The sequence below is a fragment of the Lissotriton vulgaris genome, chromosome 9 (assembly GCF_964263255.1).
Source record: "Lissotriton vulgaris chromosome 9, aLisVul1.2, whole genome shotgun sequence".
Taxonomy (NCBI): domain Eukaryota; kingdom Metazoa; phylum Chordata; class Amphibia; order Caudata; family Salamandridae; genus Lissotriton; species Lissotriton vulgaris.
In genome coordinates, this window is record NC_141697.1 from 1,106,432,262 (window position 1) to 1,106,449,270 (window position 17,009).

General features: G+C 43.1%; 1 protein-coding gene across 1 annotated transcript in view; it reads right to left on the reverse strand.

Moving 5' to 3' along the window:
• Nucleotides 1-17,009, reverse strand: part of ADAMTS9 (ADAM metallopeptidase with thrombospondin type 1 motif 9) — a 914,249-nt gene that overhangs the window by 893,834 nt on the left and 3,406 nt on the right. The window contains exons 2-3 of the mRNA XM_086939088.1: nt 13,917-16,259; nt 13,196-13,563 (exon numbers count right to left, since the gene is read on the reverse strand). Of these exons, the coding sequence (XP_086795214.1) occupies nt 13,196-13,563; nt 13,917-14,019 (471 nt within the window). The 5' untranslated portion in view covers nt 14,020-16,259. The remainder of the gene's footprint in view (nt 1-13,195; nt 13,564-13,916; nt 16,260-17,009) is intronic.

Here is a 17,009-nt window from a genome sequence, read left to right on the forward strand (position 1 = left end):
TTACTACAAAAAAAAAAGTAGTCTCTTGGAAGAACCGCCGGCCGCGACGTGTGTGCCCGACGTGAGGAGCGGCGTCCAGGAGCGCGAGGAGGACCGGCGGACATGGCGCGGGGAGGAGCGGCGGACAGGCGGTGAGGAGTGGCAGACAGGCGGGGAGGAGCGGCAGACAGGCAGGGAGGAGCGGCAGACAGGCAGGGAGGAGCGGTGAGCGGCGGATGAGGTAGGCTATTTATTTATTTAGGAGCGGTGAGCGGCGGAAAAATGAAGCAAAAATGAAAATCGTGAGCAAAAGGAAGCAAACGGGGCATTACAAAAGTGAGCCAAACGGTGCATTACAGGAGGAAAAAGTTACGTGTGCAGGTTACAAAAGCGTAGAAAGTAAACATAGAGGAATAGGAGGAAAAAGTGACGTGTGCAGGTAGCATGAGGAAGCAAACGGAGCATTAAAAAAGTGAGCCAAACGGTGCATTACAGGAGGAAAAAGTTACATGTGCAGGTTACAAAAGCGTACAAAGTAAACATAGATGTATAATACTGCAATATATGGAGGAAGGCTCCAGGGGACCCAGGGACAACGTCGGGGCGGGCGGGGGCCCTGAAGCCTAATTGCTCCCGGACAACGTCGGGACGGGCTGCTAGTCATCAATATCTGAATGAGAGTTCATACCACCACGTCGGAAACTGCTAGAATTTACTTTAGAAAAGCTTTTTATAGGCACTTGGCAAAACAGGCGCTGTGAAAACTGGGTACACTCATCAGTCAAATGGCTCGGAGTTCCAATCTGTGTCAACCAAGTATGTGTAGTGAGTGGTTAAACCTTCTCAGACTGCTGCTGTAGAGACTGCTGGGGAATTTTCGTGTCCTTCCAAAATAATGGGTGATACCTCAATTAAAATCAGATGAACAGGCAGCACACCAAATTTAATTAACCTTTCTTGTTAAACAAAAATCAGTGATCGTTCTGCTCAGTTATCATTTTTAAAGTATAGTTATCTTTCACTACAAAAATGTCTAAATTACAAATCTCTCATAATAGCTTATCACATATTTTAAAGGACAGCCTGTGTGCGTTATCAGGGTAGAGAATCTGGTTGTAATTAACCACTGAGAACTTGTGAAATAGACGTTGAACTCTGCAACAAGATGGTGCTGGCATGTTGACCAACCCGTAGAGTTAAGTCTCAGTTGGCAGTGAACTGTGTGGCCTACGCAGATGCCCCGTAGTGGCAGCCTGGGACAAACTCATTTATGCACTCCCAGCCGACCCGAACGATGAGACCGGTCCACCATAACTGCTGATGAGGACACCGGCATGGCGTATGCTACAGTATGGTGCTTTCCCCGGGCCACATTCCTTATCAAGGTTGCTGTGCGACTGCCGGGTAGCCACAAGCCAAATTAAACTCTCACGAGTCACGACGCACTAATCGACATCAAGGACACAGGCTTTAAGTTGTTGTTTCTTTGTTGATATGTTTTTGGACTATTATTAAATACTTTTTCTTCTCGCTATACAAAGTGCAGCATTTGAATTACTTAGTAGGCAAATTGCCCTCTGAATCCACTACCGCATATCTGCCACATCTAGGCCAGTATTATTTGAATGTGCCTCTTCGCACATATCAAATATTTTTGTAAGTGACCCCAGTACATCTAAAAGCCTATCTTGGCAACCTTTTAGACCTTTGTCAAGACCTCTTCTAGACTCCTTACCAGTCTTGTTAATGTAGGGCAACATCTTATGATCCAACTTAGGGGTATAGGCTACTTTACTGTCCAGAGTTGGTATTGCGAGACCTTATTTTTCCAGATGAACGTCACAAATAACTACACGTTTAAAGGCCTTTTGATTTACAGACCACCTAGGGCTAAACACCATTGATACAACTGCTGAGCCCATTTCTGGAATCCAGTGTGAAGGGGTCAGATTTTACTGTTCTGGGCGATTTCAACGTGCACCTAGAGAAGAGTTCAGACATAGGCACGGTAACACTGACCGATGCACTGTCCAACCTAGACATGGAGCAGATTGTCAAGCATAATACCCATGCGGCAGGGCACACTCTCGATGAGATTTTTACCTCCAATAATAACAATGATAATAGAAATCCTGCTGGTTCCCTGGTCAGATCATAAGGTAATAATATTGACCACTAGCTTACCCGTCGCGCGTTGCTGCGATCTCAGAAGAAAGGAAATTAAAGGAAACCAGTTATGATAACATTACATTTACAATGTGTCATTGTTATTGAAATGTATTCATTTTATTTTTGAAAACATTTCTAGGTGTGGCTTGAGCAGTGCATCCTCGATTGGCTTCCAATCTTGATTCTGGTTGCTCTCCTCTTTCATTCGAGCAGGCTTGAGCAGTGCGTAATCAATCTGTTTCCAATCTGGATTTCCGTTGCTTGTTCGTTTGAGAAGAACGAGCTTGAGCAGTGCGTACTCGATCGGCTTCCAATCTTGATTCTCGTTGCTCGTTCGTTTGAGAATTACGGGCTTGAGCCGTTTGTATTCAAACAGCTTCTAATCTTGCTTCCCGTTGCACGTCTGTTTCTGAAACTCGTAATGCCTTTTTCTTTCGTGCTTCTGATGTAAATTGACGAATCGATTTCCGTTTGGGGGTCATAACGGTCGACAATGCTCGCAAATTCGCTGTCTATTTCAGTATTCGAAAGATTATGAGGGCCCTGGGGGGGGGCCGATTGTTAAAATAAAATGTTGACAAACATTTGCGGGAGTGTACTCAACAACTTCCCAAAGTTTCATGAAATTGGATGAATGGTGTAGTAATGCATAAAGGACAAACATACACAGACATACTTTCGTTTTTATATATATATATAGATAAATGTAAAAAAAGATGTGGCTGCCTCTGCTCCGCCACTTAGGTGCGCCACTTACCTTGATTGGTCAATGATAGACACCCCGAAATTGAAGGAGCAGCTCTCACTGTCTATTCGTGAGTTGGAGTCAGACAGTAACGTAGCCGCCAATCAAATGTCGAGCTGAATAAAATCAGCCATTAAATTAGTAGTCCCTTTAAGAAAGTTACCTCTAGGAGGAAAACTCCTTCTCAATTGTGGTTCACGGACTCACTAAAGACACAAAAACAAACCTGCAGAAGGATGGAAAAGAAATGGAGGACTAACTATGATCAACGGCTGAAAGATGAATATAAAACATCCCTGGCTATTTACGAAAAAATTATATTAGAAGAAAAAAGCTAATATTTTTATACGTAAAATAAACAAGGCCAAAAATTCTAGTAAGGAACTCTTTACAATAGTGAGAAAACTAACAAAAATTGATAAAATTGATAGTAACAAACAGATAGCAATTAGTACGAAATTATGCAACAATTTTGGCCAATTTTTTGTTGATAAAGGCCCCTCAGTGTTTGAGTCCTTCAAATTGACAGACAAGTATACTCCCACACCGCCAAACACATAACTTAAAGAGGAACTGTTCCCACTAACCCATAACTCCTCCTTTCACTTTTCGCCATCTTTAGTGGAACAGATTATATAGGTGGTAATGACAACTAAGTCTGGGGGTCTAACAGACCCTTGCCCACCGAAGGTGATGCATCAATTTTCTGAGCTGTTGAGCGAGCAACTAGGACTGCTATTTACAGAAATAGTTAAATCTGGTCGCTTTCCAGATGCATGGAAAATAGCCTCAGTTCTGCCGTTACTAAAAAAGCCAAATCTAGATCAAATGGAACCCGGGAATTATAGACCTATCGCGAGAAACTCTTTTGCCGCAAAAGAACTGGAGAAATTATTGAACATACAGCTGTCACAATTTCTCTTGGAGGCAAATGCTCTAGATCACTCGCAATTTGGTTTCCGAGAGGAACATGGAACGGAAACAACCCTGCTGATGGCAGTAGAGGAACTCAGGAGTGTACTGGATACCGGAGGGAAGGCCGCCTTGATCCTCTTGGACCTCTCGGCGACCTTCGACACGGTAAACCATGATACACTCCTGATCCGACTAGCTGAAGTAGGAGTTCATGCTTCGGCACGAATGCTGTTAGCCTCATATTTGTCTAACAGAACGTTCACAGTGGAGCTGGGAGAGGCTAAATCAAAACCATGTAATTCTCCGTGTGGTGTACCCCAGGGGTCTTCTGTAAGTCCCACTCTTTTTAATTTATATGTGGCACCTTTAGCTGCAATAATAAGGAATTGTGGCTTCCTACCGGTCTCCTATGCTGACGACACCCAAATAGTGGTATCAATCAAAAACAATGCTAAAGAGACGGCAGGCAGATTAAAAAACTGCATGATGCAAATCAGTCAATGGATGCAGGGTAACTGCCTAAAGTTAAACGGAGACACAAGCGAAGTCATGCTATTGGGGAAAGACATGAAAATCTGGTCCCCGGAGTGGTGTCCTGATAGTCTAGGCGATTGCCCATCCCCAGTTAACAAAGTTAAAAATCTGGGAGTGATTCTGGACAACAAACTGTCGTTTAACGCTCAGTCAAACAAATTGGCATCCACTATATGGTAAATTCTGAAAATGATATGGAAGCTCCTGCCATTTATTCCTCATGATTCCTGTAAAACGGTGGTAACAGTCGTGGCCTTATATAGGCTAGATTATGGGCACGCTCTGTATGGTGGGATACAGATCCAGCACCTAGCAAACCTGTAGCACTTGCAAAACGCAGCGGCTAGGATGGTGCTGGACATTCCCAGATCTGAGCCTATTGCACACAGATTAATAACCCTCCACTGGCTTCCAATGGAAAAAAGAATAAAATTTAAGTATGTGTGTCTGGCCTATAAAGCCCTTCATGGGAAGGGATCTCAGTTTCTAAAAACACATCTGAAACTTTATGAGCCATCCAGGAACTTGAGATCTAGTCAAGCAAAATTGAGTCAGGTGCCAAAATACAAGCAGGTCAGGGGGTATGGGGGGGACATTCTGCTGCATGAAGCTAAGGCTTGGAATCTTCTCCCAATTGCAATAAAACATAGCCCATCTCTGCTTTCGTTCAGGAAAGAGGTAAAAACCTGGCTGTTTACCTCCTATTAGAATATAGTCTAGGCAAATTCCTGGTCTCTCTGCATCTACTCAGCGCCAAGACGCCCATGGGCAATTGCGCACTTTATACATTCACAAATCAAATGTGGAGTGTCCTTTTCCTTTTTTTTGCTTCTCTGCGGGGTGCCTGGGCACACCTGCACCTCCAACCTTGACGGGCAGCACATGGAGCCCACCCCGTGATACCTCACCAGCTCCCTTTTGTTGTAGCATACAACATGTCATTTTCCTTTCTGCTTCTCTGGGGGTAACCCAATGCCTCCTGTCATGGTTGAAGCCCAAGGAGCCTACCCTTAGCTGTCTCGTCAGCTCCCTGTGAGCAGGGCGCTTGGCTCCGTGGTGGCTACCCAAGACATGGGGAGCAAGTCGGGTCCACCACTCTTGAGGGGGGTGCCTCAGTGCTCAAACCCCCCCTCCCCCCAGCCAATTCCTCTTTGGGCCCAAAGTTAGGATCCAGGGACCCTTCTCTGAGGTGCAATGGCATTTCCCGGATTTCTGTGGGTGATAGGGGCCCGAAGTTGGGGGCCCATGCAGGAAATCCAGCCTAAGGGTTGGAATCCCTAGAACCACTGAGCTCTGGGGAGGGGGCCAAGCACATTCCCTCCCAGTGTTGAAAAAAGGCAATTACTCCGTGTGGCGACCCCGGGCCCTGGCCCACCATAAGAGGTTATGTGCAGCTGGGCAGCGAAGCTCCAGGAGCTCCACGATCACTGTGGGGTCAAAAGTCAAATCCATTTTCTTCTCATATCTCAGGCCCCATTTGGCAGTTTTGCATGCTTTTGGCACATTTTGCTCCTGTTGGCGATCCCTAGCCACAAGGAACACTTTCCTTATGCCTACTGGCTTCTCAGGGGCCTCTGTCCTCTTTCTCCTAAGGGGCTTCTCTCCTACTTAATGCAGAAGGCCAGTTCCTCCCCCAACTAGTCTTTGGAGTGTGTAAGGAGAGAACCCCACTGGTCCTGGGGGCAACTGTAGTCAGAGTCTTCAATCCAGGTGGCCATTAGGGGATTCCTTCTTCCAGTTGTCCACGGCTGCTACTTCCAGTCCCAGAATCCATCATAAAGTACCACCAAGAGAGAGCTCTCCTACTTGTAGAAAACTTTTCAAGTGGAGGTGGAAAGTTCTAGAAGCCTGGTGCCCCTGGCCAATGCTAAAATGCTCCATCACCTCTCCGCCCCTGGCACAACTGTCCTGCACAGCATGCTGGGGCAATTCAAAATGGCATCGCCCAGGGGTCACTGGTCACATCTCCTCTGGGGGTCTAAGCTTGCCCCCCGCTGACATCACTGCCAGGGACTTTCCCAACAAATCTTCAAAGAGGAGCCCCTCCTGTTTTGCCTCCAGAGGACTGAGCTCCCTACTTTGGTTAGTGAACTTGGGCTGGCCCATCCCTGGTACAGTGTGACAGCTATTTGATGGATGCAGATCCTTCCTCCACATCCCTTGCCTCCACTGGAGCTGTGTGAAGCACTGTTAATTGCTCCCTTTGTGTGGGGAGGCCTTTGTTCCTGCTGCTGGAGAGAAATGTAATTAACTGGATAGAGCAGGGTGACAAAAGGCCTGGGCTCTAATCCTAAACTGAGCCAGAGAAATATGACAATCCTGGATGACCCATACGTTGTACAGATATCTCCATAGAACTCTCAGATTTGGCTGTGATGGACATGCTCCACCCCATTTTGATACATGGCTGGTCTTTGTGGACCAAAGAGAAGTCACACTGCACTCTATGGCAGTCTTCCCCATAAGCGCATAATAAAGTGTCACTGCAGACAAGACAGTAAACCACACTGACTTTCCCTATGAGTGTACACTAACATTATAAGGCCTACCCCAGGTCAAAATCTAATCCTGCAGAGTCCCTTCTACACAGGCTACCTAAGTGCAGGTATCTGGTGGCACATGACTGGAGTCTCACATGTGCAGCCCTCACACGTATGCACAGGCATTTGTGCACATGTTCACGTGTAATCAGCAAAGAGCCCCTTACCCTTGGTGCGTCACAGCGGCTTATCTTAAAAGGAGGACACTGGCAGTTAACATGCACAGTTGATTTACCTTTTGTTTACGGTGGGTGAGTTACCCGCTGTGAGGCTCACCCACAGTAAAAAGTTCAAAAAAGAAGTGAATAAAAAGCACAAATTCCATGTGGATTTTGATGGTCAGAACTCATTGCTTCACATGCAGTTTATATCCCTTCAAGTTGTACATGTTTTCTAGAAGGTAATTGAATACAGATGTGGATTTCTACAATATTAAAATATCACTATTTGCTTGTGTTTGCTGTGTAGTGAGTGGTTGTCCTTTCTGTGCAAAAATCATGTCTGAATCTCCCAGATTACCATAATAAGCAAGAGTTTTGGTCCTCATTAACCCCGTTGGCAAACCCTGCACTACTGTTTGTTGTATGTTGGTTTCTCAACTCTAAATTTGTACACATTTCTAATTTTATGACTATGCCCGATGGTTGCCTTTTCAATTCAAATCAATCTTTATTTCGGCCCAATTGGACCATAAAAGATGCATAAAAACAGTCATTACATACAGTTACCATTTACCTAATTTGTACTCTTACAGAAGGTATCGGTGAGTTTGGAAATCGTAACATTAAAATCTAATTTAAATAAACTAAGATCTAAAAAGGCATAGTTAAAAACACATAAGAAACCACTTTTTTTTTAAAAGATTAAAATCCTCTCTGTTGTATAAACTCCAACCTTAATATTGAATATAATTAGCATAAAATTAATTGATTACAATAAACTTCCATCAATTTTACAAATGGGTTTTTAGGTCTTATGTCTCAGATTCCATTATAGTTTCAGCCCCCCTTTTTTGCGTAAAAAGTTAATTGCCATTAAAAATCTACTGACACCAAAAATTATCATCTGTCTGGTATCAGTCTTAAAAATCCTTTCAGCTTCTTGATAAGAACGCACTCCTAGATTACGACATACCGGTAAAATCCATTTTCTCCTAGCAGTTTCATAAAATGGGCAAAAAAACAGGATATGAGCTACATCTTCCATTGAATTACTTGTACACAGGATGCATAAATCACAAGTTTTTTCCTTACAAGAACTTGTCCACCTTGCAACAGTCTGGTTTTTTCTCAATATTCCATACCTCAGCTTCATAAACAAAGTTTTCGCTAAAGGTGGTTGCCTTTTGGTAAAGGTATACTCAATAATGAAGGCCTGCGATTTTATATTTCTTTTATCTAACAAGCCCGTAATCAAGCCTGTTGACCTGAAGGATTCACCTGCTATTGCTTCGCAGATGACACGCAGATACTTCTGAAGCTGGAAAACCCAAGGGACATTTTAACATCATAAATCATCAATCGTCTCTGGGCCAGTGGTCAATGGATGACATGGAGCCACCTCAAATTGAATGCTTCCAAAACTGAATACTAGCCCATGGTGACTGTGAAACCTAAGATCCTGTCTGCGCCTGGCCTGATGATTTAGGACCAACACCAAAAATGCCTAAGAAACCTGGGAATTACCATGGACCCCAAACTATCACTGAATGCACAAGGTAGCCAAATCAATCTATCTCTCAATTAAAACGCTGTGACAGATCTTCCTGCACCTAGGATTCACTCACTAGGTTCAAATCACCATCTCACTTGTCTTAACTGAACTGAATTATGCTAATGCTCTGTTTCACCTCCTATCGAAACTGGATTATGCTAATGCTCTGTTTAGCCTCCATTCTGAGCGAACGCCACGAAAGTAAGATACAACGGGATTCATTCCCATTCTTCTGCAAGTTTGTGAGGTACCGCTGCAGGTTAACAGACATACTTGAGAGCTTACCCAAGCCCACACCTTCCATTCATACGGCGGAGGCCTCCCGTCGTCCTACCCAAGTGCTCTTCTCAGTCCTGAAGAAGACCCCACCGCAAGGATAACATTCAATCCTGCCCACAGGGGTCGAAACGTCAACATCATGCAACACAAACTCTGTCTACCTGGTTTTGAAATAAAGTGCTGGTCCATTAGAGTTATGTGTACTGTTGGGAACAATTGACCTACGCATAGGCTGGGAAAGTTCATATCATACAACGTTGATGCTCACATGTCACAAATACCTTTTCCCTTTCCCCCACCCACACATTACCACTTAACACCCATTTGCTTCCTTCTTCTACCATTCGCACCAAGAGCACTTTAATATATTGCACAACAACCATTATGAGCAACGATGTTGCCTTTGTGTATTAATGCTTTGAATATAATCGCATTAGATGCTTTGCAACAAAGTAAATAAATTGGACGTATGCCACAACGTATTATTTGTGTTTTACTACTACTATATATTGTTTAAGTAAGAAGCTTTCGGCTTTCTTTACCACATCTTTTTGAACTGTACTTATTGACCCAGGTCAGGTAGTATATATGGGTTACCCCCTTAATACTCAACACAATGCTCTGTTTCAAAGTGCACGTTTGTCAATTGTGAGAGATGTACAGAGAATTCAGATCCTGCCGTTAGACTCCTCCTACATGTAAAACCACAAGAACACATTTCCCATGCCTTGAGGTCTTACACTGGCTACTAGCTGGCAGAACATCTACCTACAAGCTGCTTTGTACCACACTCAAAGCAATAGATGGAAAGGACCACTCTTCATCAAGAAGAAAATAAACAAACACATAGAAAAAGGTACCTATACTCAAGAATGGCTCCCAACCACAACTTTCCCACATACAAAAAATAAACATGGTGAAAAATCTCTGTTCAAGCAGCCCAACTGGAATTTCTGCACATGACAACTATTCTCACCTCACAACAGTGTACCACAAAAGTATACTCAGGCATGTCCAACTATGCTTTTCACAGTATAGAGATGAATTTGCTATTATTAATGTTATGGTACATTGAACTATGCATCCTGTTCTAAGCTGATACATTCATATAAGAAGAAAAATGTATATTACATTACAAAAGACGTGCATATCAGACAATGGCATAATTGCTGCTTCCATGTACGTATATGTGTGTATATACAAAATATATATTTATATATAACAAAATAAAATTCCTTTCAACCTTTGCCCCACTCCCCTTTTCTCTCCCATTCATCCAAAACCTGACTACTATGAACCCCCAAACATCCTTCTCAAACAGTCCCCCCTTTTTAGGTCGAGCCTGGGAAGCGCATGTGTTGCTCTGCGAGGCATGCTGCATTTGAATATGAAGTTGAAGCTCCGCCCACTCTCCACCCATATTTTCCATTGGCTTGTGTCATTATCCTTTGTAAATGCGGTCTTCTAATTCATTAATAGGCTTGCTAGTCCCTCCTTAGTACTGCCTTATCTTCATTTGTAACCTTCCATGAGCACTTGCCCTTTTACTTCTGCTGTTACATAGTATGTCTTATTTAGCCTGCAAGCACTGTTTTCTTTTAAGAGTTTATCCTACTACAGGCACCACATGCTTTCCTGCAACATTCAGCTCTCCTAGCGCACTTTCACTTTCCAAGCAGCCCGGAATAATGGCGGCCACTTCTTTGCAATGAAATACGTCTCGCATTTACAAGAGTTTCAGCTATTGCCATTGTAAATGAGAATGCCTTTTATTTATGTGTTATTATCAAAACAGATTTTAAAAAGCCCTTGTCAGTCACAATGCCAATAGCTAAAACACTCGCAAATGCGAGACCTATTGCATTGCAAATGCTTATTTAGCATTTTTCACCCAACTAACAGGCACATGACCACTACTTACAACAACACCAAAAAATTACTAATTCCCTTTTATATCCATTCCCATCATTCTCTCTCTACTCTAAAATCTACTAAACACACAAAAATCAAAAGCACAAACCAAACACAACTAATACACAAAGGAAAGAAAAATGCACTGATCTACTAACTATTAACGTCTAATCTTGGGCTCCAGGGTTGTACACTACTCGCTGCAAATCACTTCAACGGGTAAGGGCAGAGCTTTTGACTTTGTAACTGGGGAACCAGGTTTGAGTCCCAGCGTGGGCTCAATATCTTGTGATTTTGGGCAATTCACTTAATCAACGCGTGCCTATAAATAAAATGAATGTGTAATCTATTTGGTGCTCACGTAAAGGGCTCCAATACCTTCGTCGGGTCGAGTTCACGCTATATAAAACTGGGGGGGGGGGGGAAGCCATATGGATAACAAGTTTTTTTTTAAATCACAATCCTATGTCTTGTTTCTACCTGTCTGACCTGTGGTAAAACAATATACTCCACTTCAGTGCCACTTAACACACATGGGCTAACCAGCTAGTGGAATGCTGCTTTTATTCCCTGATTCAACATCCATAAAAAGGTCTCTTGCTGCCAGGGTGACACCTTTCACTGGATGGCCCCTTTAAGAAGACTCTTTCGTCTAGAATTAAGTACCTCCTCCAAACACACCAAAACAACTCTGACTGTAAACGATCAGTGCATACTGTGAGCTATGCAATCGCTCTCCTGTTGTGCTCACGTCAGATCTACAAGAAATATTACACACCATCATCCCGATGTCAAGAATGTTGCTGGTTTGGAGCACTCGGCTGTCTTCCAGTACAGAATAAACTTAAGTGCAGACAGAAGTTTGGAGCTGGCCCGTGAAACCTGGTGAGTATAAGCACGTCGCTCGCACTTTTACTTATTGCAACATACCATATTTCGCTAGAAGGAGAAAAGTGGTAATAATCTAATGTTTGTTTAAAAAAATGAAGGTGTACGCGGTGTAAATATAGGTTTTCTCCAGAATGTTCCCTTCTTAAAGTAATCCTGTTTATCGGGAGAGTTTTAACCCCGTTGTCTGACAGTCCCAGAATTGTTTTAACAAATTTAAGTTAGAAAATATGGAACTCCAAAAACCGTGACTGAAAACGCAGCCTGAATTTTGTTACCATCGTCACCCCCTTCCCCACAAATCCATAATGTTTTCTTCTGTGGCAATTGCCGAGTATTGGCAGATAAAACACCTACCAGAGCGCCGCCCTAGCGTCCGTTACTTAGGATTTATAGCTCTGTGACGCTCGCGCCACCCGTGCAGTCTGCGCAACAGAATAGGTGAATACTGCGGCCATCTTACAAATAGGTGACTGGAGTTGGGAGTTAATTGTGCCTCTGTACGAGAGCTGAGGTTAAGTACGTTAGAACCCCATTAAAATAATAGTACGTCATTGACCACAACATGGGCTTTAGTGGGGTCAAAAGAAAAACACTACGGACGTTCATTTAGAGACTTACTCTTGTTTACTGATTTAATTACAGAAGGGTTTCTCCGTTAAGAAGAAGGCGAAAGGGTTCACAGACGTGTGTTAATTTTTATTGCGTTTTTAGAAAGGTGAATCCTACCGAGATGGCCGCCTTGTTTAACTCTGTCCTATGCCCCAGGGCTCAGTATAGGTACTTGCTTGTCAGTCCTCTTTTGATTTCCAGTCACCGAGTAGCCCAGCCCTCTTTCCCAGCTGTGGGCGCTGACCTTCTCATACTCGTATTTCAGCCCATTCTCAGCAGCGCGTCATCTATTAATCCTAGGGGGCCACCGGCATAGGACAACGCAGTGTGAAAAGTACATGCCCCCGGTGACCCTAAGAAAACTTCGGAATTCACCAATTAATTCCAGGGAAGCCTTCAGCCGAGCTACGCAACGGGGCTCTACCTTTACTGCAGGGGAAACTGCGTCCGCCTTCAGAGCTGAGCTTTCCGAAAGGTTATGCTTAGAAGGGACAAGACAGGCCAGATTCACATTATTTTGCAGTGCTGTATAAGATTTAGACTGGCGAACACATTTGTCAGTGATCGACCGATAAGTTTTACCATTTTTCTTTCTCGAAGCATAACTACCCCCCCCTCCCTATATTTTACATTGGTGGACATGCATTCACAGTGTACGTCTTAAGGACATTAAGACCCCAGCCCACTTGGCCCCATGGTGAAGTTTCCAGTGATGGTGTACCGGGTTTCAAAATATGAAATTAAATATTGCACCCAACGCAACAGATCTGAACCTCCGCGTAATAAAGTGCTTTAAACTTGCAAGGCGCTTTATTGTTTTTATATTGAGATGACTGATGTTACAGTAAGTGGTCTGCTAGGTACAATGGCAAAGCCTTTGGACATAAACGTACTTAAATGTGGCACTTACCATCCCTGAACAGAGGCTGATGACGGCAGTGTGCTCAGCCCTGGCATTGACGTGCCCAGTGTAGAAGCAGTGCCTCATGTCCCCGTCCTCGTCGCCGTATAAGTCGGTACCGTTATCCCTGGCCTCGCCCAAGAGCGTGACACTGAAAAGTGGGGCAATAAATCCAGAATTGGCCGTCAAGTTGAGGAGGAACTGCTGCCCGAAGGCCGAGAGCCGGTAGTGGGTTTTAGGGGAGAGGGCCCAGGGGTCAGAAGGGACACTTCTCTTCTTCCTTTTGAAGTGCAGATTGGTGGGGAACGCTTGTCCAAACTCATCCACCCGTGTGGGGGTCACTATCTCGTACTCGCCAAGTTTGTCCAACAGTTTCGCTGCAAAAGAAGAAACTCCAAACGTGACCTTCAAATTGATACTTAAACAATGGAAGCTACTTTTCAACTCTTATATTGTAATCACATTTTGCATGACACATGAAACTGCACGATCTCGGTCTCCGCTGATAAATTGTACTCCAGCGAATGATTTACTTTTTTTTACACCGTATTTAGTCTGCATTTAAAAATTGTGGGTTCCACCCTTCTGTTCTACAACGTAGTTTCATACAATATAAATCAAAAATATTCTGATTTCGGCAGCTGCATCCGTGCTATGCGATCTGATTCTCTAAGTGCAACAAACTCATTCATTTCTCCTCGGACTGCGAGCGGATGAATGAAAAGTTTACCTTGTCTTGAGCGCTGCGTCTCCTGTCTTCTGTCTGTCGCTGCAATTGCAATCCGGTCGTGCAGTACTGTAATTAATGCCAGCGCCCAGAACACAAGATGCATGGTTGTCAGCTCAGGCCAGGGAAGCGGTCTTCACGCTTTATCTCCTCTGCTTTGCCCAGAAAGCACCAAGTGCCCTTGCAACCCCGCTCACAAGTGTTCAACCTGAAAGTGCTGCCTCTCCGGTGTACTCTCCCGCGCCTCTCCTGCAGCTCTGACATGGGCCAGTGGACGGGGGCTTGTGAGGGACTGGTGCGCCAGCATAGTGTAATGGGACTAGGGGACGGACTCACTCTGCTTAGCCCGGTGGGCTACTATTTTTTCCTAACCTGTGCAGCTGAGAGTTTGTGAACTCTGGGCGCTAGGGGGTGGCAGGCAGTGGAAGGGCGGAGACTTCATGACCCACCTCTCCGCCCCTGTGGGCGGAGTTGTGCCTCGAGTATTTCTCAGCTGTACGGATTACCCACAGTAAGAGCCAGCTAGGCTCTACCCGAGATGAGGGTGGTTTCGTCTGCTCCTCTTAACCACTGCTGAAAGCCTCATTGTAAGTTTATGTGCTGATTATTTTAAAGCAAGTGAGTATGTTTCAAAAAGGAGACCAGTAGAAACGAATCAACCCTCGTGGTAATTTGTAACCCGTTCCGTCTCAGATCAAATTTTCACAAAGGGTTTTCTAATTCTACTTGACTTTGCAGTTTACGCTTTCTCATAAAGCAACAAAGGAGTGTGTAAAAACGAAATTTAAGGCAGGTATGGGACGCAACTGTTCCACCAAAGTGTTTTCGTTATTTTGTTCTCGATGTATCAAAATGTTAATTTTGGTTCTGCTTGTTGGTTTTCTTTGTTGGAATGTGTGCTCGTTCACTAAGCTCGTCCACTGTTAGTCTGTTTAATTAACTAAAATGAAGTGTTTCTTTCCGTTGAACTATTTTCGGTAGTGCAGCGTATTTAATTGCATCACCTTTCATATTTCCATGTGTATGTTAAGTTTCCATGCAGCGAAGCATCTTGATTGTGTTGGCTATTGTTACCGCCGCAGAATTTGTATTTTGAAGTTATATTTATTTATTTTTGTCATGGAGTAGCATTTTATTGCCCTGTTCTATTTTTCATTGGTGTTTGAATGTGCTCAATTCAATTGATTGTATTCTTACGCTAGTGATTTATAGTTAGTAATTGTATCAGTTTTAATTATTTGACCCAGACATATTAATTCACTGATTGTTATAATGGTATGTTAAAAGTTAGCCTGTTTATTTTGTGTATATTGAGACCATTAAGATAACAAATGATTACTCCAGCCCCAATCAGCTGGATACACACGGAGTGTAATGTGATTACTGTGTTTGGTAATGCGATCCCCCGAAAAGCCATGCTGTGCATAAGAGGCACATCCCACTGCAACTCTACCACTTTAGTGCCAGATTCTAAAGTAGATAATCACTGCTAAACGTGCGAAGTTCACACAAGTAAGAAAAAAAGGGGGACTAAAAGCAGAATAAGAGTATGCATAAGTAGGAGCGAATAGGATTTAAAAAAAGTAGGAGTAAGGAAGTGTAATAAGATGCAAGACTATAAGGTGTATGAATGAGTAGGAGTTTAAAAAAAGGAGGAGTTGGTGTTGGAGGTGTAAGTAAGCAGGAGTTGGTGTTGGAGGTGTAAGTAAGCATGAGTAGGAGTAAGTATACGTAGTTGAGTGGAAGTAGAAGTAAGCATCATTAGAATTAAGAATGAATACGTATAGAAGAGGAAGAGTAGGTGTAAAGAAGTATTTATATGAGTACAATTTGTAGTGCCTACAAGTAAGAGTAAGAATTAATAAGAGAAGACCTAAGAAGGAATAGGAATAAGTTGAAGTAAAACATTGTTCACATTCTACTTGATACATTGTTCACATTCTTCTTGATGAATAAATAATTGAATATTGTGTTTTTTTTTCTATTTTTTCCCCCCACAATTACATACTTTTATGTGAAAAAATTTGTAGTGCAACGTCTCGTTCCCAGTACTGTACTCGTCAATTTGGAGACAACAGCACTGACTTCAAAATAGCAGCTGCATCTTGTTCTCTGTGATATCCAGCTAAAATAAAGCACTGTGTTTACGTGCTTTCACTACTCTTCACAAAGCCAGCATCGCTCATTATTCCCAGCAATTGTAGCAAAATAAAGGATTGTTGTATGTAACTGTATGCACGCCTACTGCATACACATCACTATCGGCGTATCCAGGCCAGGGGTTTTTCCTGCCAAACCGGCTTTAGAAAGGGCAGGCAGGTGCAATAATTGAAGATGCCAGGTCAACTTGATGTAGGACATTTTCAAGGGAGTACCTGCTGAAGCTGCAAGCAAGGCATTGAAGAGACGCAAGAAAGCCATCTACGAATTGCAACTATTTCCTACTGAAATCAACACAACTCACATGCTAATAAGTACTTCCTTTTGAAGTATTGTTAAGCATACACGTAAATTCGCTATAAAGCTTTTTAATTTATATATATATATATTTTTTTTTTTAAATAAAATCACTGATTCTGTGCATTTGATGTAGTAGTTTTCATAAATATTTTCATACAGTATAACACTTGATAAGTAAGGTGCATTTAAAAGTAAGCATCGTTTAACATAGAATGTGTTGCGTCTAGTTAGTGGGGGAAACTGTCTGCCCAAAGTCACCTCTGTGTTCAAGCACCATCAGCCTCTCAAGTCCTCCTGCTCCAACAGTATGCCTCAGTCATTGAAATCATAAATGTCTGTAGGAGCAGTTAAATATCTCATAGCCATTAATGTGACTGAGGAAAAGAAAAACTCCACTCAACTGACTAACACTATCTTCATGCAATGGCTAAAGGAGGCTGGCTGGCTCAAACAAACTAATCAAAGGCTTAAAAGGGCCAAAGCCTTTTTCTCTGTATTTATTATAGAACTCATTGGCAGTTTCATCTTAAGACGATGACATGCCTATACTTTAAGATGTGTGTGGGAAATTCACTTTTAATGAGTGGTCTTCCCTGTAAATAAGTGAAATCCACACAGTAGAAGAATTTCCAAACG